Source organism: Maniola hyperantus, chromosome 19, assembly GCF_902806685.2.
Source record: "Maniola hyperantus chromosome 19, iAphHyp1.2, whole genome shotgun sequence".
In the NCBI taxonomy this organism is placed as follows: domain Eukaryota; kingdom Metazoa; phylum Arthropoda; class Insecta; order Lepidoptera; family Nymphalidae; genus Maniola; species Maniola hyperantus.
In genome coordinates this window covers 11,780,353-11,802,473 of record NC_048554.1, presented here as the reverse complement: position 1 = coordinate 11,802,473, position 22,121 = coordinate 11,780,353, and the positions used below count along the sequence as shown (strand labels likewise).

The following is a 22,121-nucleotide window of genomic DNA, read 5'->3' as shown; positions in this document are numbered from 1 at the left end:
TGATAAATTGCTGATTTCCAATGCTGATGAAATACCGATACGTGGATATGACAATGCCAAATAAATTCAAGTTTAATGTTTATGGCCGACAGTTAAGGATGTCTGTCCACTCAATCGGAGTGAGGGAGCAGTGCCAGAATGAACTACAGTGAGGAAACTTTCAGTTTATATTACTTTATTCTATGGAGGAAACCTTCTCGGTTTTGGGTTTTGATCCTGAATCGACATCTGTCAAATATTAGCTGTAGTCCGTTTCGTCCGTTTAGGTAACCTCTGTGATCATCGACCCCATATCGACCCTGACTCCTGACTCATGCATAAACTATTTTCAGCACTTCATTGATAGTGTGAAGATTCTATGTATAAACTATTTTATCAGTGAAGTGTTTTATCCCCTATCTACTTAAGTATAGCTATAAATATTATAACTATAAAAACCTGGTCAAGTGCGAGTCGGGCTCACATACGAAGGGTTCTGTATCAAGGTACAAAATAATGTACTTTTTAATTTTTTTAATTTTATGGCAGTCATTTTGAAATTTTTATTATTTGTTGTAGCGGCAATAGAAATACACATTCTGTGAAAATTTCAATTACAGCCCGCTGACAGATAGACGGACGGACAGCGGAGGCTTAGTAATAGGGTCCCGTGGGCACCCTTAGGGTACGGAGCCCTAAATAACCGGCCAAGTGCGAGTCAGGCTCGCGCAACGAGAGTTCCGTACTACAGTCGTATTTTTTCGACATTTTGCACGATAATTCAAAAACTGTGATGCATAAAATAAATGCACAGGTGAAACCTTGAAACCATGAAACCCTTTCATATTATGGTATGTGATCTGATACTGGTCATGATCCTGACAAGCTGTGCCATCAAGACGTTGCCATGGATACATTGTCAAACAAATAATTAATGATTGTGGATATCTCTGAGCATGCTCTGAGCTCAACTAATTCGATATCTTCCTACGATTATATATAAATCGAAATTGCCCTATTTGCTTTATTTATAAGACCACTTGATATATTTATCTTACTTCGAAAATTGCAAATACTAATTTTTAGTTCATGACCACAATTTAATTTTTTTTGTGTGATGTAACCACAAATTCGCGGTTTTCAGCTTTTTCCTCTAATGTCTGCTATAAGACCTACCTACCTGCCAAATTTCATGACTCTAGGTCAACGGAAAGTACCTTAGATGAATGATCCATGTAGGTTTCTTAACAGACAGACAGAAAAGTGATCGTATAAGGGTTCCGTTTTTCCTTTTGAGGTATGGAACCCTAAAAACGAATCTTGGAAACTTGGAAATGCTTTGGATCCTACGTAAATGTAAAAGCAATTACACCCGTTGTAATCCATCCATACTCAATATTATTAATGCGAAAATGTGTCTGTCTGTCTGTCAGTCTGCTACCTTTTCACGGCCCAACCGTTCAACCGATTTTGATGAAATTTGGTACAGCGTTAGCTTATATACCGGGGAAGGACATAGGCTACTTTTTATCCCGGAAAGTTGAACAGTTCCCACGGGATTTTAAAAACCTTTCATCTAGTTGCAATATATATTATAATCTACGACAATAGGTCTTCTATGAAAATAAAACTCATAATACGAAACAACTCTTGTATTATCATAGGAGTTCATTGCCATAATTTTAGATAAATAAGTTAAATAATAACATCACAACTTAACGAATACTTAAAATTAACTTAAACGTCGTCAAATTAAATTTTTAAATTTAAAAGCCAATCATTTTCCAACATTTTTGCCGAATCGTAATCGAATGAAAGTTAGGAATTCACTTAAGGCCTATGGCAGGTAAAATATAATCAAAAACTCATAAAAAATAATCGATACAATGAGAAAGTGAACACGAACAAATTAGATTAAAAAAGCAACATTACACACTTATACAAAGTATTGTAGTTAGTTTGGTTTGCCAATGAGATTGTTACTCTAGTGTCACAACAAGATAAGTTACCTGTTGTTTATTATAACAATATAGAAAAAACCGGCCAAGTGCGAGTCGGACTCGCGCACTGAGGGTTCCGTACTACAATCGTATTTTATCGACATTTTGCACGATAAATCAAAAACTACTTACTAGATCTCGTTCAAACCAATTTTCGGTGGAAGTTTGCATGGTAATGTACATCATATATTTTTTTAGTTTTATCATTCTCTTATTTTAGAAGTTACAGGGGGAAGGACACACATTTTACCACTTTGGAAGTGTCTCTCGCGCAAACTAATAAAAAAAATGATATTAGAAAGCTCAATAGTTATCATTTTTGAAGACCTAGAGGTTTGATGCAAAAAAAAATTGAGTTTCAGTTCTAAGTATGGGGACCATGGGGACCCCCAAAATTTATTGTTTTTTTTTTCTATTTTTGTGTGAAAATCTTAATGCGGTTCACAGAATACATCTACTTATTACCAAGTTTCAACAGTATAGTTCTTATAGTTTCGGAAAAAAGTGGCTATGACATACGGACGGACAGACAGACAGACATGACGAATCTATAAGGGTTCCGTTTTTTGCCATTTGGCTACGGAACCCTAACAAGGTAATGACTTTTCTGGAGAGTAAATTCGAAATTTTCAAACCAATTGGAGTATAACGTAATAATTATTATTATTGCAACATCACGTCGAACTTTATATTCAAATTGTCTCTTTTACTATACCTATTTACAAAATACTAGTAAAACTAAGCGTGAATGACGATTCAGATTATTAACTTTTACCTAATAATACATCACAGATTGAACTATAAAAAGAACTAACATCTAACTTTAAGAAGATGGTATTATGGAGATGACAGAGATGTTTGGACCCATGGTTTGATATCGTGGCAAAGAAAATTCTGCAGCTATGAACCTGAATTATTTGTTTCATTAATACGAATTCAACACGGACCATTAGCGTCTAATGAAATAAATCCAACAATAATTATGACAAACTACTAACTAATCAGAAAGAAAATAAGAATAGAAGAAGAGAATAAGAATTATTAAGAGAAATTAAAGATTATCTCCTTTCTAGGAGCACGTAAAGTCCGATCAAAAATTGGCAAGCACTTACATATTAAATTGATTATCTTATTATTAGTTCCGATAACATCACTGACATTTGCTAAAAAAAACGTTTGACTAGATATCATTCAGTAAATCTATCGATCAAGTAATGAGAACATTTTTACAGGAAGAGATTTTAAGGTTTTACCTTATTGTTTTCAAAATATTATTGAAAATAAATGTGAAAATATTAAATAACGAAATACAAAATAATAAGCGTTAAAAAATTAAATGGTTTTAAATTATGAACTAGAATTTATCTAACACGAAGAGGGACTGTCTTTATTGTAACAGATATATGTATCTATTTCCCATCTTCACATGAATTTGAATCGTTTTTGATTTCATCCTTGTGTGCTTCCGTTTTGTGTGGCTCACTTTCTTTCTCAGATTTTTTACTTTGTTCGAATTGTTTACTTTTGGAATCACTTTTATTTTGAAATTCTTCACTTAAAATCCTTTCGAATTCAGTTGATACTTTATTAACACTCTTCTTCATAATAGAATCTGGATAGGTCTACAAATAAACATTTTCTTAATTGTTATGGTAAACTGAGAGCATAAATTCTATTATTTTTATTTACCTTGAGATAGAGTCTGACATTATTGAAAATTCGCCGAAAATCTTGAACAACTTGATCATATTCAGTATAAGAAGAATGCTTCAGCTTGGTTGAAATATCGTTAAGACACATTGGATACTTTACAACTTCATAAAATCTTGGTGCCTGCAAATTTTTAATTAAGTTATAGAATTGTCATTTTTAAAAAGTTTATAATAAATAATGTTTATAGTATAATGTAAATATACTTAGTTAGCATACCACTTTAATATCCATATCTTGTTCGATAAAAGTCGCTTCATTTAATTGGGATAAATGAAAAATTACAGACTCGAACTTTTTTACAATGGTGCTTGATAAAGGTTTCTTTTTTTTAGGATGATACCAAGTACCAGAAACGGCTACTTTGGGTTTTCCGCTAGCTTTCTTTTGATTTTCATTTTTAATATAATTTCCGGTCTGATCAAAATTAGGACAGCGTATGATTTGTTTTATTTCTTGGTTTTTACTAACATCGATGTCAACTTGATCGTCGGTTTCAGTTGATCTGTGCTGTTCATCAGATTGGTTTTTTACTGTATTGTCTGTAAAAACAACAGTGTCTTGACTTTTGTTTGGCGTGTAATCTTTGTTAGTTGATGTCTGATCCCACTCTGAAGGTGCTGGTTTTGACATAAAGTGACTTGACTGTAGGATTGCTGACCAAGCATCGCTATGTTCCAAAGTTAATTTTGAATATTTTGAAGGATCTGAAAAATCTTCATTCGCAGTCAATCGCGTCAATGCGTCGTAGAGCCTCGCAGTATCTGACTTGGATCCTTCATGAATGAAATCCATTAATTTCGGCGCAGATTGCTTAGCAGCTTCCCAAGCTTTATCAGTCATAGAGGTTAATATTTCCAAAGATTCAACTCCTCGTCTATCTAAACCAGGCACGGAAGGTCTAGCTAAGGAGTTCTGATCATTTATAAATATTTCTTCAGCTCGTCTGGACATCAAACATGGCCATGATTCTATATTATACTTCGGCTGTGGCGCTAAAGTCACTTGAGAAAATGGAACTTTAACTTTTACAGCAGACGAGTCTTCACCGTGACTCTCGTATACAGCATCTTGTGATGCATTTTGCATAACTGATGTTATTAACTCCGCTGGCTTTATTGGTACCTTATAACTGCCAGGCTTCATATACACTTTAGACATTTCATGAAACTCATCATTTTCAAGCTCAAGAAATTGCACGGGGCCAGAAATATTATTAGAGATCGCCACAACATTCGATGGTATTTGAATATTGTGACTATGATGAGTCAAAAAATCACTAGGTTCTTTTTGGACCATCTGACCCCACGCCGCAAAAAAATCCGCCTCTTCTTTAGTATCTCCGCAACTATTATTTTTTTGCACGTAAAAACTTCGTATATCAGCTGTCGATGCCATACTGGGTATCAATGTCTTCTCGACATGACTTAAAGGAATCATTTTAGCTTTAAGCTCCATATCCCGGCGTTGGAGTAAGTCGCACGGCACGTTTGTCATAGAAGCTTGACTGGGCGGTTTCCCTAGTTCAGCATCCATCTTAAGTTTTAATTGTGTATACAGATCCCTCTGATCAGCGTGGCAGGCTCCTTCCAAAGTTCTAAAATCAGGTACGTTTGTAATAGTCCAAGATTGACGAGGCTTTGCTTCGCGAATCACGCATGGATCACATTTGTAGTGAGATTTCTGATAGTTCTCGATGTCGCTGTACTCATTTAAGGGATAGAAAGTCTGAGAATTAGACGGTGGTATAACTGGAACTTTTTTATACGTCACATTAGATCTAGCTGACCATGGACTCTCACTATAATTTTGTGCCATCGTTGGTGTTTGGTTCTGTACCCACGGTGGTTGTATTACATTGTATGGTTGTGGAGAAACATTAATAGGCCTCGGAGTACTTACATGTGCTTTTGCTGATTGGAATTTGTTCTGATTTTGGTGTCGAGGCGCTGCTGAGTTGGTGGCATAGTAATTATGGGTAAAGCTTTTTTGTTCCATTGTAAATCCATGATCTAGACATTTAAACGTCTTATAAATATGCGTGAGCATTTCTTTGGTAACAGCCTGCCATTGCACAAAACATTCTCTAATATTTTGACTATAGTATTTATTTTCGATTCTAGAAAACGTGTCATGTTTTTCGCTGAGTAATTCCTTTACTCCCTTCCAGCCATCTAAAATTCTCACAAATGAAAATATGAAGTTTTTTATTACCCACGGTATTCCCTGTGAGTGCAAGTTTGCTACTGCGCTATCTGGTTTTTGGACGTTGGATCTAGTTTTTGCGCAGATTGAGTGAATATTTTTAAAACAAGGTCTATTGTGATGAGCAATGGCTATATTTTCAGCATCAGTACAAGCTTCTATTGCCAGCTGAACGATTTGATTTGGAATCTGATCATGAATAATGATTTTGTCTAAAGCCGTCAGCAAAATATCTGAAGATCCTGAAGCTTCAGTTTCATCTTCCTCATTCAGTGATTCTTTTTGGTTACATTTTAGATTATTCGCGTCATGTCTAGTATTTGGATCAGGTATATTACACAGTTCTGACACCATCCTTTCTCCTTCTGTAAAAAAGTCCAGACTGGATGTAGATTCAGATCTCAAGTTTCTATCTTTATGTCTGGGCCGATCAGTTTCAGTACTTGTATCTTTATATTTTTCTTGGTATCGATTATCAGCACTGTATGCATTTCGCTTGTCCTGACTCTTGACAATCTTTTTCTTTGCTCCAGTTCCGATAGGTTCTTGATGAGAGAAAGACCAAGAATTTCGTCTATCAGCATTGTGACGTTCAGCCATTACATTAGACCCGCTGTAATTTGGTGCAGATGAATCAAATACCAGTCCAACTAATGGTGAATTAGGTGGAGAACTAAACGTAGGAATCGAAGACGGTTTGTATCTGCAAAATTATTTTCTTTTCAAATCTAAAACTATTATAAAATGAACATAAATTTTGTTATTATTTTTAACTGTCACCTGATGTTTTGATTCTGGTAATGTTGGATTGCTGTAGCTTCATAGATTCCAGTTGCAACTCTACTGTACGTCGTTATATTTTGATCTGATATATCTCTATTATGACCTGTAGTAGAAATTGAAGATAATAAAACAACGAACATTCGTTAATATTTTATTTTTATTTTTGTGATTAAATAATAAATATTGATTATGTAGCAAACAAGCGAGTAGGTACGTATATGAATTTATTTCAATTTCTACACTTACAGTTTGTCGTCTTACCATATTTTTTTCCGTATTGGTGTTGGGAGTGGAAGCCATCTTGGCTACGCTCTCTTCCTTCTGCGCCATCTCGGAACTCTCCCGATTTGTTTGATGTGTCGCCGCCATAGTCTTGCATTTGACTTGCGGTTTTCTGTTGTAAATAGTTTTAATATTTTACTAGATTTTCAATTACATTTATTTTCTCTGTTGTCCTGTGATGCTCCCAAGACAGAACCCCTAGGCATTACAATTTTGACAGTATATTTTGTGCAAACTGATGAACTGAGATAAAAATAATTTGAGATATTTTTGATGCTGTGAAATTGACAACTCGAGGTTTGTTTGTTGGTGGATCAGGCTTCGTCGATCAATTAAGTATTTTACTATTGTAAATAAATCGCTTAATCTTTTAAATTAACAAAATAAAAGTAGTAAGTAACAAAGTCCGAAATCAAATCTAATTCTCTTAATATTAATTTGGATTGACGTTACTTACACGTGTGATTTTGACCAAAATCTAGGTGGTGTCTGCATGTCATCACGTATCATTTTCAATGTATTGCCTGTTTTCTCAAAATATGTAAACCTAATACAATCATTTATACAATACAATAATTCTAATTATTTTACGATCTACTTTGCAAGCATCGACATGTTCATGTTTGCAAGATTCTATGGGTTTTAAATTATTATTAATAACGAAGTAAAAGTCATTAGTCTTTACTTACACTGAATAATCCGCTTTCTGCTGCTCCTGCAAGACTGTTTCCTTTATTTCACTGCATTGCAAGTGTATGATAAATTATTATCACATGAAAAAATTTTGAAGCGTCAAGTTTTTTTTAAATCTATTTATATTAAGCTTAGAAGTAATGTTACAATTGTTCGTTGTAGATGTTTTAGGAGCACGACTTTGTCTTTCTTATTTTCTAAGTTAATTTGTACATGAAGAAAGAAATCATGATATTTTCAGCTTCTCGATGTGCAATGAACAAATTGTGACTTGCCAATAATTGAAATCAACCATATGATTTTGTTCTTTTGTTTTCTGACGTTTTGTCATTTTATATTTACTTTTCATACTTGATATGGGACCGATTTTGATCTTTTCCAATGTGCTATTTTAATTTGGATTCGTTTCTTGTATATTTCGTAAGAAGTTTTTTATTCATTACAATAAGAACAACATTTTAAATTCGTAGTTATTATATTAGCTTTAACAATACATAAAACAATTCTAAAAGCATATTTTTTAACTATCTATGTACCTAGACTACCTATGTTGAGTATGTACTATGTACTAGATTTGACTGCAACCATACCAAACAATATGCGATGATGCAGCCTAAGATGGAGGGCGCCTGCCTAGAAGGTGCCTATCTAGTTCTTTTGAAGGTACCAATAAAATGGCTAGACGGAACGGGGGAAAACGGATGGTCTATACTAATATTATAAAGAGGTAAAGTTGTAATGTCTGGAACTACTGAACCGATTTTGAAAATTCTTTCACCAGTAGAAAGCTGCATTATTCCTGAGTGACAGGCTATTGGAAATGCTCTAGGAAAATTGTAATAAGCTAAGCTACCCGTGTGCAGACAGGGCGCGTCGTATTTACATTAAAAAAATAAACTTTTAAACAATAAATAATTATGCACTATATTTTCCCATTCTTAATCATTTTCACCTAATTTTCTATGAAATTTCGGAGTACTCATTCAAGTAGCTTGTTTCTGAAATGCTTCTGTAGGACGAACAACAAGATCGCCGCTAGAAGGAAGCGTGAAGAAGCACGACTGTGAACGCCGTTGCAGAGGTCTGTAGTACAGGAGCACACTTCCTGGCGACCACCATACCCGGCCCTATGGTAACAGGCGCCCTGGAAAAAAAATGATTTCGTTTTGTATCTTTACTCACACATGCAAAAATTGCCTCGTTAGTCAATGACGAGCTCCCGGGTTCAATTCCTGAGTCGGACCAAAATTAGTAGGTAAGGCATTGAATTTTTCTGATAAGAAATTCTCAGTACTAGTACGAAGTCAGAAAGTTGTTGTGTGGTGTGTGTTGGCACGTAAAGCTGTCGGCCCTGCGCCTGATCTCTCTCCGGTCGTGTCGGATTTCCGTCCCACCGGGCTATGAGAGTGAGGGAATAGAGAGTGCACCTGTGTTTGCACATTTATGGAGATTATCCGCCGTGGCCGAAATTCTGTCGGGAGTTTAATCTACTTAGTTTTGTTTAGTTAGTATAAGTGCTACCACGCCCTGACTTCGCACAGTTGGCCATTAATTAGGAATTAGGATAAACAAAGTGTGTTTTGGGAGCGCAGTGAGGCGAAAATTTAAACTTTTAGAGATATTTTTAAGATAGGAATTTATGCATAGGCACTAGGTAAATGTCGTAGATTTGAAAGAAAACAAAAACGGCGTACCTGCCTTATAATAAGTTTAACGATTTTAAATGAAACTTTTGTGTTAAGTAAATAGATAGAGTGGGTACTTATGTATGTTGTAGGAAACAAATACATATGCTAAAAAGTACAAAGAAACCTAGCCTCTGAAAAAAAAAACAAAAACCGGGCCAAGTGCGAGTCAGGCTCGCGCAACGAGAGTTCCGTACTACAGTCGTATTTTTTCGACATTTTACACCATAATTCAAAAACTATGATGCATAAAAATAAATAAAAATCTGTTTTAGAATGCACTGGTAAATACCTTTCATAATTATGATATCCCACTTGATATAGTTATCTTACTTTGAAAATTGAAAATACTAATTATTAGTTCATGACCACAATTTTTTTTGTGTGATGTAACCACAAATTCACGGTTTTCAGATTTTTCCCCGAATGTCTGCTATAAGACCTACCTACCTGCCAAATTTCATGATACTTGGTCAACGGGAAGTACCCTGTAGGTTTCTTGACAAACAGACAGACAGTCAACAAAGTGATCCTATAAGGATTCCGTTTTTCCTTTTGAGGTACGGAACCCTAAAAAGTCATAAAGAGTTAGACTTAGGTTATTCAAATGCTTTTTTACCTTATATTTAGTTTCATCCCACCCACAGCTTCTAATAACCCTGCTGGTTGGCGTTTTACCATTGATTTCATGGTCCACTTGCTGGATAATTTTTCTGGAAACAAAAATAAATTAAAACTATTTTTTTTATAAGTAGGTATAAGTACGCGACAATTTGAAATGGCAATCGGGGAGGAAAAGCCTTGCTCACCCGCACAACCCCCGCACAGCCCCCGCACTTACCCGGTACGGGCGACGCAACTTTATCCGCGTGTATTTAGGTATTTTTAAATTCCGTGGGAACTCGGAAAAAAGGAACCCTTATAGGATCACTTCGTTGTCTGTCTGTCTGTATGTCAGTCAAGAAACCTATAGATGATTCTTTCACGATTCTAGGTCAACCTTCCTGTTGACCTAGAATCATGAAATTTGGCAGGTAGGTAGGTCTTATAGCACATCGTAAGGGGAAAAATTCGAAAACTGAATTTGTGGTTGCATCACACAAAAAAAATTGTGGTCATGAACTAATAATTAGTATTTTCAATTTTCGAAGTAAGATAACTATATCAAGTTGGATATCATAATTATGAAAGGTATTTACCAGTGCATTCTAAAGCATATTTTTATTTATTTTTATGCATCATAGTTTTGAATTATCGTGTAAAATGTCGAAATTAAAATGTGGTCATGAACAAATGATTAAGTAAGTACCTACCTACTTAGTATTTTCAGCTTTCAAAGTAAGAGTAATATACCAAGTGGGGTATCATATGAAAGGGATTTAGCTATACATTCTAAAACAGATTTTTGTTTATTTTTATGTGTAACAGTTTTTGATTTATCGTGCAAAATGACGAAAAATACGACCGTAGGTACCGGGGGGAATTACGTATATCGCGACAGGCTTGCGACAGGTGTAAATCTCGCGATCATTGCTGTCAAACGTCATACGTAACAGCGGCTAGAGAGAGACAGCAATAGCCACAAAGCAAAATAAGAACAAGAAGAAGAGAGACAGGAAATGTACTGTCGCATTGCTACTGCTGTCGCGTTGCTGTCGCTACTGCAACGTTTTACGTAATCACCCCGCGGGACCCTCTCACTGTGCCAGAGAGGTCGTCAAAAGTGCGCATGCTAGTTTGTTAGGAGGTTGTCTGTTGCAAAGGTTTACCTGCAAAGAGTATGAGTGACTCCTCGGTCGTGGTCCGAGCAGTTCCGCCGCAGGCTTTCCGGCAGGAAGGTGTCAGCGCACACGGCGTTGATGGCGCTGTTGCATTCATAGCAAACTATGGCAGACCCTGAAACACTACCGATTTCTAGACATCCAGGTAACATTTTTTTAGTTCCGTAGGTACCTCAAAAGGAAAAACGGAACCCTCATAGGATCACTTTGTTGTCTGTTTGTCTGACTGTCCGTCCCGTTGACCTAGAATCATGAAATTTGGCAGGAAGGTAGGTCTCATAGCAGACATGAGGGGGAAAATCTAAAAACCATGAATTTATGGTTACATCACAAGAAAAAATTTAAAATGTGTTTATGAACAAATATTGCTATTTTCAACTTTCAAAGTAAGATTACTTTACTAAAGGGGGTATCATATGAAAGAGCTTTACTTGTACATTCTAAAACAGATTTTTATTTATTTTTAGGCATAATAGTTTTTGATTTATCGTGCAAAATGTCGATAAAATACGATTGTAGTACGGAACTTCCCGATTACCATCTCGATCTGTCGCGTATAATAGAGATCGTTGACTCTAATCGGTATGAAATATGAATAGAGTACTAAATTGTTGTGTCTAGTTATTAATCGAGGCTAGGCGCGCCTGAATATGCCGCATCCACCACTCCCACCAGCATCAAGCGTGGGTGAGTATTTAGGTAAGTATAGTAGGTATCTAGTACTTTTGAAATTCGTCTCAAAAAGTTCGTGAAAAAACAAGACTCAAGAAAACAGGATAATCCAAGACAGTTTTCGATTGGTCAAAGCAGTTCGCTATGAACAGAAAGCTACAAAAATCTAAACAAACAAAAAAATATGTCAAAGATAATTTAGAAGCAGAACTCACCCCATTAACTAAAAAATTGAGCGATTAACTTTGTGCAAGTGTGCAACTAAGACGTATCGCCAAGCAATACAAGTCATTTAGCGATTATCATATGTTCCAGTACGACAATGGACGTAATATGTATGGTCTACCCTACGTAAGTAACGTAACTGCCATACGTTATCTCTCAGATTGTCACACCCTACTCCACTCACCACTTCGACTTAGGTTTCATGTATGTTTGATGGCAGTCAAGGGTCATCAAATAAAAAAAACTAAAAGTCAGTGATGACACTTCTAAAGGGCACGGGTTTCCTTTCAGAGTGAGAAGGGTTTGACCATAGTCTACCGCGTTGGCCATGTGCGGATTAATAGACTTCACACACCTTTGAGAACATTATGGAGAACTCTCAGGCATGCAGGTTTCCTCATGTTCTCCTTCACGCCTTCACCGTTAAAGCAAGTGAACGCACATAACTCCGAAAAGTTAAAGGTGCGTGCCCGGGATCGAACCCCCGATCTCCGATTAAATGGCGGACGTCCTAACCACTAGGCTATCACAGCTTTTTCTAAAATGATATGAATGGAAAAATTATTCAAGTATTTTAAAATTGACCTACCATAATGGATGAGTCCAAAAATGATCACAGTTTCAAGGCCGGAACACTTCATCTCTCCACTAAGAGTACCTCACATCTGACCGTAGAACCAGCATCAGTCTATATCTAAATAGACTGTAGCAACAAGCTAAAAGTTGGCTGAAACCTACCTAAACTGCACCATACTGTGTCATACCTCCACTAAAGGATATCAGGGAGGAAGTCCCTCATTGAACAGATGTGGCCACGTAACGGATGGCTGCAATTGAGATCATTATAGAATTAAGGATATAAAGGTACAAGGATTTGGGAGCTGAAATTCGACAGATGTTTTGCTTCATTTCAATATTCAATATAAGTCCCGCAAATTGCTATTACGCTGGAACTTTGTCTAAACATTGAAATGAGATCATTTTGACGTCAGCCGAAATAAAAATATACCATCAGTTGGAAACTTCAGTCTAGTGCTGACGTCACTAAAATGGCGGCCACGCGCATTAGCAATTTGCGGGACATATATCAAACATTTGCTCATCATCATCATGATCAACCCATTACCAGCTCACTGTAGAGCACGGGTCTCCTCTCAGAGTGAGAAGAGTTTTGGCCGTAGTCTACCACGCTGGCCATGTGCGGATTGGTAGACTTCACACACCTTTGAGAACACCCACCATCAATTAATGTACTTGAAAGGAAATAAATAAATCTAAATCAAACATTACGGAGAACTCCCAGGCATGCAAGTTTTCTCGCGATGTTTTCCTTCACCGTTAAAGCAAGTGATATTTAATTACTTTATTAACGCACACAACTCCGAAAAGTTAGAGGTGCGTGCCCGGGATCGATCCTCCGACCTCCGATTAGAAGGCGGACGTCCTAACCACTAGGCTTATCAAAACATTTCACTAAGTCAAAATTCACGATTTAAATGATTTTACAAACAAATGATGAGAAAGCTTGAGTTGTTCTAGCATCTTTGATAGCTCTGATAAGTTTAATATTGTGAAATGGTGATAGTAAAAAGAATACCCGGCTGAGTTTGTTGTGGGCTTCTTCTGAGACCAGAGGTGCGATTGTGTAAAAAAGGACGTACGATTTCAGCTGTCAAACAACCTTCGTTGTTTTAATTTAAGTTTACGTAATCACTATTACACCAATATCTTACTAATTCAACAATTGACAATAGGTAGGTATTAAAAAATAGCTAATAATATCAAATAATTACAACTTTAATGAATTAAAATAAAAGAACGATGGTGCGTGAGATACAATTGGTTTTGTTCATATATAGTCATTTTTAAAGAGATTATGAAAATAATAAAATTAAACATATAGGTACATACAAAGATAGACTTGCTAACAACAACTTGTAACTTAATAAAACGAACTTACAAAAATAGAAACATTGAATATATCTAGAGAGGCATAGTTAAAGACGAGAGAAAAGTTGATGAACAAGGAAAGTCTGTTTGAAAGGGTGAAATGAGAAAGGAAACAGTTTTCTAGATAAATAAAATCTAAAATTTACGAAAACAATTCAATTAACGATTTCAAAAATGAGTACCTACTCATTACTGATAATATGGTATAAATAATGAAGTTTCAAGGAATTCTGAACATTGTTGTATTGCAACTGAAAGAATGCCTCGTGAACATTGCACATTTTTTTTTAATTCTACAAATAAAAAACAAGATCATGAAAAACGTTTAATAAATATTCGCAATTAACAAACACAACAGTAAATCATGTACGCTAGTGCAACAAACAACAATATATAATTGGTATACATTCGAAACATCGGTAATGTGAACTGATTAGAGCATGGAGGCAGTTGTACTTTTGATGTGTTATCGTCTACCTATTGACAAGCATTTGCTTATAATTATTATCACTCTGGTACAGTCAACAAAAAATCAACCGTCAAATTTCGATTGATTTTCAATCGTCAAAAATCTTTAACTGAGAAGTAAATTTGACTTTTTGTACGAAATCTACAAAGATTATTCCTCAGTTAGGTTACCTGACGATTGAAAAATCATCTATTCATGGTACCAAGAATACTATTAGACAACTATGAAATGTAAATTAAAGTGAATCTCCACTTCTTCCTTTTAAGATTCAATCCAATTTTTTAACAACTAAACCGAAACCTAAGTGTCTTTCACAAAGTTTTATGAAGTTGAATTTGTCTTATGTGCTAATGCTAATGCTAATCCTGTCCACAGGGAATATTTGTCCAAGGTTACAATACTTCAGTCTAATTTTTGTAATTTTTTCATACAACAATTATTAACATAGGTACATCAAATACTCAATCACAGCGTTTGAAATAGGTACGTTTCAATATTTGACTGTTAATTCTAACGATTTAGTTTCTTTAATGAAATCAGCAGTATTGATGGATTGATTACATTTACCTATAAATATTTTATTGGGTTTTTTATTACATTTTTAAATCAATTGTTATTACACACTGCATTCTGCATACATACTATATAAATGACTTATACGTACCTATGTACATATTTTTGTAACACCTCTCTTCTAAATAAGCTATGGACTTATAAACAGAGTGTAAAATGGGCCAAGACCTACTAATGGCCCTAAGTAATAAACCTGTCGCTGCCTGTACAGTGTCGCACTAGATCTATAGTAGTATAGGTAATGTAGTATAATGAGACTCCGTTCCAATAAGCACAAGCCATGGCTTGTTCTAGTTCTCCAGCTATATCTAATTAAATTAACTCGCATGTTTCGATGTTTGCGGTGCGTTCTAATCTTTGTGACACCGTTGAGTCTGCTATTATTTATTTCCTAGCTTTTTTGTATTGATTTGCGCCTGACCACAGACTCATTCATTCACACAACCTATCTTAATCAAACCTCTGTTGAATCAACAGTATCGAGTCTCATGAACTCATCGAATTCAGACGTCGAATTTCAATCAGGTTTTACGTATTATTCTACGCCTAGGTATATATTAACTTGTAGTTTATCATCAATAAAGGTTTAGAATTATAAGCAAATACAAATATGGTGAAGAAGATATTTGACGTATGACCAAATTCGATGTGTGTGCGCGAGTCATATGAATTGATTTGAATATGAAAGCTTCGTTAGCTTCGTTTAGTTGAAGGGCTGAAGCACGCACGCAAAGCCGATCTATATTTTGTCATCCTCAAAGAAGCTTCAGTCTCAGCATATCTTTGGAGGAGACAGAGGACCAGACGTATTCATTTGAGCAGTCTCAGTTTGCTTCAACTCGAATGTAGGTATTCGGCTTGAGGATAAACAAAATGTGTACTAAACTTTTCATTCACTCAATCAAGAAACCGTACTTTCAGCGAAATGCCTCTAGCAAAAGGCTAGGGACATCTCATCAATCAATATGGTTACACCTCATCAAAAAACATTTGCTAATAAAGCGTTAATTATTTTTTTAAGAAAGATAACTAAGAAATCACCTTTCTACGTGATAAATATTTTGATAAAATTATTCGTTGATATGTGTTTTCAACTTCTCACTGGTTATTTCATTAATATTCATAACTACTTCTACATTTTCCTTTGGTATCTAGCCTGTTCCATCTACTTCCTTTACATCATCTCACTATAAGATAAAAACTAAATAATAAGAATCAGGAGGTATTACAGAAGACAATTTGACATCAACATTCACCAATATCAACTAGACTACCAAAGGCATTGATTTGAAATCAAAAATTCTGTATGCAACTTGTTGAATATACGTCTTATATCTTTCAAATCAAAGCTTGGACGAATTACAGTCACCTTTAATTTCATTGATTGTAATCACAAAATATTATGCTTTTTTCAACTACCCCCTGATCTCAATCACCTATACATTAATCTAAAGCTGCAACCGAAGGACCATTCATTTAATAGAATCTGTCATCTAATAAAGAATAAAATTTACTTCCTAATAAAACCTAGAGCCTAGTAAGGCCGAGTACAATACAATGTCTGAGACTGGTGCATCCGCTCCAGATGATTCAAGGTTATCTAGTACAGAGTTTATTCAATAGACTTCCTCTATTTAACTTTTTGGAACCCACTTGCTTAGATCCCATTCTTGCTTTGCTCAAATTACATGTAGGTAGATACTAGTTAGTAAAGAAAACAGATCCTAGAAAGGGTATTCTACAATCTAAGTACATTATCTTAAAGATAAGTACTAGAATCAAAAAGAAATGATGAAGATGTAAAGTATGAGCCGAAATAAATTTGAGCCGAGACTATTTTGATAAAAATCCGATTGTTCAATAGCCAAAGAATAATTTGAGATTTTGACAGTATCAGAAATGTGAAAATTAATTCCTAAGGTCATCTAACTTTTGATATCAGCCTATGGGCCATACAATCTACAATACTATGGTATTGTAGATTGTACGGTAGATATGCGTTAAAAAGCTAACCTTGAAATGTCTAGACCTTACGAGGTTAGTAGAACCTTAGCAATGCGATTGTGAGGAGCATCAGAACCGTGGCCGCGACTGGCAGGGAAGCGCCGTTGCACCCGTCTTCTAGACACGAACATACTTCTTGTCTACCTCCAAAACCTGAGCGCTGGTAGCAACGACCCTGAAACAAACGGGTGGATCAATATTTTGCTAAAACTCGAGGGCAACTGATTGTATAATTGGATAAGTGGTTAAATCAAGGGCAATTTTTATGATGGGAAACTGATATTGATAAATGCCAGTTTTATAGCTCATACTTTTCCACAATGGTGACATAGGTTGACATCTTACAACCAGCGGTATAGAATTCGCAGATCACTGACCCATATTCACTGTAATCTTTGCAAAGGCCTGGATTCTACTACATAGGAATCTTTAAGTTCTGGTGTTTTATACTTAGGTCATGCTGATATTGATGAATGCCAGTTTCATAGCTCATACTTTTCCACAAGGGTGACATAAGTTGACATCTTATAACTAAACACTATAGAATTCACAGATCACTGACCCGAATTCAAATCTTTGCAAAGGCCTGGATGTCTACTACATTGGAATTTTTAAGTTCTGGTGATTTATTTTTATTTATTTATTTTTTAAATTCTTTATTATCAATAAACATTTTACAAAACATATATAACGTTATATTATAATGTTAAACTTAAATTATTAATACTTACAGGCTAAGGTGATTTATTGGTCATGATTGTTTCAGTTACATTTTACCTCGTTCCGTTTAGGATTCTTAGACTATCATTTAATAATTTTTATAGTTTGTTATAGCGTTTAATAGTACAGTGTTATAAAGATGCTGGTTTGAAGTGGAAGAACCATCAACCATCTTGGAGGTCTCATGAATGTTGTATATAATTGGTATAGTTAGTATAATGTTGGTAGCTACCTTGTAGTTGCTCTCATCTCATCCACAGTCCCAAATTAAGCCGCAGTTAGGTGACATAATATCATTTATTTAGAACTGCACCATTTGGGAGATTTTCCGGCACATCGTTTTGGAGCTGCAGAGCAGTCGCAGTGACTCAAGTAAAACGACGAAAATCACCAGGGGTACTCCTTAACTTGTAACTACTCTCGTCCCATCCACAGCACCTAATCACACAGCCGTTCATCTCGAACTGAACCACCTGGGATATCTTCCGGTACATGGGGCTGCAGCTGGCAGAGTGCAGACGTAGCGATATTGGTAACTTGTTCATAAAACACCGGGAACTAACCTTGTAACTGCTCTTAATTGTCATCCCATCCACAGCAACTAGTCACACGGCTATCAGGTGACTCGAACTCCACAACTTGCGAGATTTTCCAGCACATGGTATCTTTGTGGCTGCAAGACAGACCCACCCAGTCAGGTAACTTATGAGACATCAGGGCGAATAACTGCTCTCGTCCCATCCACATCCCCTAATCACACGGTTATCGGGTGGCATCTCGAACTCCTTGGGCGCTCTTCCCGCACATGGCCTGCAGTGTCTTTCGGTATGCAGGAGAGACGCGGAGTAAGAAGGAATACCAAAGCGACTAACCTTGTAACTGCTCTCATCCCATCCACATCCCCTAATCAGACGGCTATCAAGTGGCATGCCGTACATCTCAAACTCCACGACTTAAGAGATCTTCCGGCACATGTTACAATTGGCGCCGCAGGACAGACGCAGCGATTTTGGTAACTTGTGTTTCAGACACCAGGGGGACTAACCTTGTAACTGCTCTCATCCCATCCACATCCCCTAATCACGCGGCTATCAGGTGGCATGCCGTTCATCTCGAACTCCACAATCTGTGAGATCTTCCGGCACATGGTATCTTTTGGGGTGCATGGCAGACGCAGCGTGTCAGGTAGCTTGTCCAAAAGACACCGCGAGTCGTTATGGCTGTTGCATTGGTAGCATGTGATTGCCAATCCTGAGGACAAAAGCAAAGAGAATCTTGTATTTTTATAGCAAGCTGAAGTGGCAGTGAGTAAGGTCGTGTATGTCGCAGAATCGATGAGTCTAGACCGTGAACCGGCAAACGTAGTGCGGATTCGGAAGATTCGGAAGATCGGGGGTTCGATCCTGGCCGCGCATCTCTAGCTTTTTGGAGCTATGTACGTTTTAAGCATTGAAATATCACTTGCGATGAAGGAAACCTGCATGCCTCAGAGTTCCTATGTTCTCAAAGATGTGTGGCACTGTGTGGACTCTAGAGGGGGCCCAATACGTACTTGGGCAATAAACCCTTGTCATCCTGAGGGGAGACCCGTGCTCAGTAGTGCGCCAGCGATAGGTTGATGATGATGAAGTTCTGGCTTAGGTAACCATTTATTTAGGTCGATTTTAGACATTCACTGGTTTCATACAGTACGCGGCCGAAAGTGATGTACATCGGCCTTTAGAATGACATTTCGGCACTGTAGAGGGTTGTCTCTGTCACTCATACCTATATGACGTTTTGTTGGTCTTAACGACAGGGACAACGCTCTACAAATCTGCTGCAATCTCAAAAGGGGGATGTACATTACTTTCGGCCGCGTACTGTATCTAAATATATAAAAGGCAAAGGTGACTGACTGACTGAGTGACGGATCTATCAACGCACAGCCCAAACTACTGGACGGATTGGGCTGAAATTTGGCATGCAGAATGCAGATAGCTATTATGACGTAGGCATCCGCTTAGAAAGGATTTTTGAAAATTCAACTCCAAACTGGGTAAAATAGGGGTTTGAAATTTGTGTAGTCCACGCGGACGAAGTCGCGAGCATAAGCTAGTTTAAATAGGTAAAAGTAATATTAGGTGAGTATGCTGTCGTCGATGTCTCCGGTAAGTACCTAACTTACATAAACAGACGAAACCTTGGGAAATGTAAAAGCTATCATTCATAACCATGAGGCACGCGAAAATAACGTATTGAATATTCGCAATCTAGAAATGCTATAAACCTAAAAATACACCAAGAAATCCGCAAATGTATGTTCTTGCTCGTGAGCTGTTTATGATTATAATTTTTCATGTACTTATCAAGTAGCTATGTACCGTTTTACCTAGCTAGCTTAGCCTAGGCCTATAACATAATTGCTAGGTTGTCTGGAAGAGATCGCCGTTTTGCGATAAGACCTCCTTTTTGTACCTACTTTTAAAGATTTATTTTTGTAACTTACTTTCATACAAAATTTCATTTTCTATTTCCTTTCTTACGGGTGGCTTTTCCTAACATCCTTGTGAGCACATAGGTACACCATAAAAGGAACCTAGGCACCAGTGCTAGGCACTGTAAAAGTTTCGAACCCACAGTTTAGCAGTATGTTGATAGATCAGTTAAATCTTAGTTAAGTATACGTATTTTTTATAAAAATCACTACCTATTATATATAAATAAATAAGTTTATAATATGGGTAGGTTAGGTAGGGTTTTTTGGTTTATCCTTCAATCACGTCGTAACGGAGCAACGGATTGACGCGATTTTTTGCATGGGTATAGTTAAAAACTTATGTTTGGTAAACTAAATTATGGGCTACTTTTTATCCCGGAAAATCAAAGAGTTCCCACGTGATTTGAAAAACCATCCACGAGGACGAAGTCGCGGGTATGTAGCTGCAGGTACCCATTACAATGAAACTTAAAGCTAGCCTAACTACTTAATGTATAAATCATGCCCGAGTGGAATGGTGCCAAGAATATTGACTGCATTTCCGCGCTGGACAGCCAGACTGATCATTTTCGCAAAAATGTGATAGTCCTTCTGTCACCAGATGAGCGGATTAACTGCGGTGAAATTTCACAAACATAAATGTACCTAAATCCCGATAAGAGAGGCATACTTGCGCAGGTAACCGGTTTCAGCCATACGTGATGTACCTATCTATAGATTTAGGGCTAGGCTGGACCTTGACCAAACAAAACCACAAAAGCCACCAACCTTGTTGAAGCAAACTACATAAAGCCGCGAAAAAGCAAATGGTCCCAAGCGCCATCCTGTCTCCACAAATCTCTCGTTCGTACTGGTTCAGGCCAGTGTACCGCGCGCGCTCCTCACTCCAACTGCGGGGGAATCTATGAACACTATCGTATGACTGACACAGTGGCGAGTTGGTTACAGCTGAATACATCTATCATACTTTGTACTGTACTCACCTATGATCGAATGCCCCGTTTATCCAATTGATGTAATACACGGTAATACATACAAATTGACTGATAGGTACCATAGTATATTATTATGTAGGTTGACGGTGTATCAAATTAGAGGTGTCATAGGGCTGGAATGTTTCAGGGGACACTTCACACTTGTGACCTAGTTGCATACAGATTGAAGGTTAAACTTTTAAAGAGATATTTGTGCAACTAGCTGATGCCCGCGTGGATTTAGGTTTTTAAAAATCCCATGAGAACTTTTGGTTTTCCAGGATAAATGTAGCCTATCCGTAGAAGCCCGTCCGAGTGGATGCAGTACCAAATTTCGTACAAATATTTAAACGCAGGATTCTTTTAAAACCCCGTGGGATCAACTCCTTACAGCATCAGGGATGAGGAGTTGGGTCCTTGAGTTCAACGATACTTAGTCTTCATTTGGTAGGTATCTCCAATATCAATTTATAACCGACAGTTTCTAAATTCCACCAGTTTATAGGCGATCAGGTCCCGTGCAGCATCAGGATTGAGGAGTTGGAATCCAATTTTTTTATGGAACAATGACGCAAAGTTTCTCTATCAATTAAAAAAGAAACTACGCAAAAATCTCGGAGTTCAGAAATCTCAGAGATTTCTGTGTACATAGATAGGTAGAAAAACACAACTCCTCCTTTTTTGAAAGTCGGTTAAAAAGTAGCCTATTTTACTCCCCGGTTAATCCTCTACTTGTCTGTGAAAGTACCGTCAAAATAGGTTCAGCCGTTCCGAAGATTAGCCCGTTCAAACAGACAGACAAAAATTTTAAAAACTTGTGAATGAGTTATGGTACAGTTTAAATAACCATATGAGCTTAATATGAGGTAGTTATATTGAAATTACAGAAAGACACTTCAATTTTATTTATTAGTATAGAAGTATAGATGGGTCAAGT

The 22,121-nt window shown here is 36.7% G+C and overlaps 2 protein-coding genes across 2 annotated transcripts in view; one reads left to right on the top strand and one right to left on the bottom strand.

Moving 5' to 3' along the window:
- LOC117991396 (outer mitochondrial transmembrane helix translocase-like) overlaps positions 1 to 13,094 on the top strand; it is a 48,573-nt gene extending 35,479 nt beyond the window's left edge. Inside the window, exon 8 of the transcript XR_011237886.1 lies at positions 13,008 to 13,094. The gene's annotated coding sequence lies outside the window, so the exon portion shown is untranslated. The remainder of the gene's footprint in view (positions 1 to 13,007) is intronic.
- LOC117991390 (uncharacterized) lies at positions 1,614 to 21,183 on the bottom strand. Its single transcript, XM_069505132.1, has 13 exons — positions 20,979 to 21,183; positions 18,777 to 18,982; positions 17,056 to 17,186; positions 12,780 to 12,784; positions 12,605 to 12,673; positions 11,107 to 11,233; positions 9,957 to 10,050; positions 8,638 to 8,796; positions 6,939 to 7,071; positions 6,675 to 6,780; positions 3,909 to 6,597; positions 3,669 to 3,812; positions 1,614 to 3,601 (listed from the first exon to the last, which is right to left on the bottom strand). The coding sequence occupies exons 1-13, from the start codon at positions 21,166 to 21,168 to the stop codon at positions 3,389 to 3,391; spliced, it is 4,266 nt and encodes a 1,421-aa protein (XP_069361233.1). The 5' UTR covers positions 21,169 to 21,183; the 3' UTR covers positions 1,614 to 3,388.
- Positions 21,184 to 22,121: the final 938 nt, after the last annotated feature.

Coding starts and splice junctions, on each gene's coding strand:
- LOC117991390 (XM_069505132.1), bottom strand. CDS start 21,168: ATGTATTCAGCTGTAACCAACTCGCCACTGTGTCAGTCATACGATAGT. Junction 7,072..8,637: donor ATTTCAGAAACAAGCTACTT/GAATGAGTACTC, acceptor TATTTACAACAG/AAAACCGCAAGTCAAATGCA. Junction 6,781..6,938: donor CCAATACGGAAAAAAATATG/GTAAGACGACAA, acceptor TTTCTACTACAG/GTCATAATAGAGATATATCA.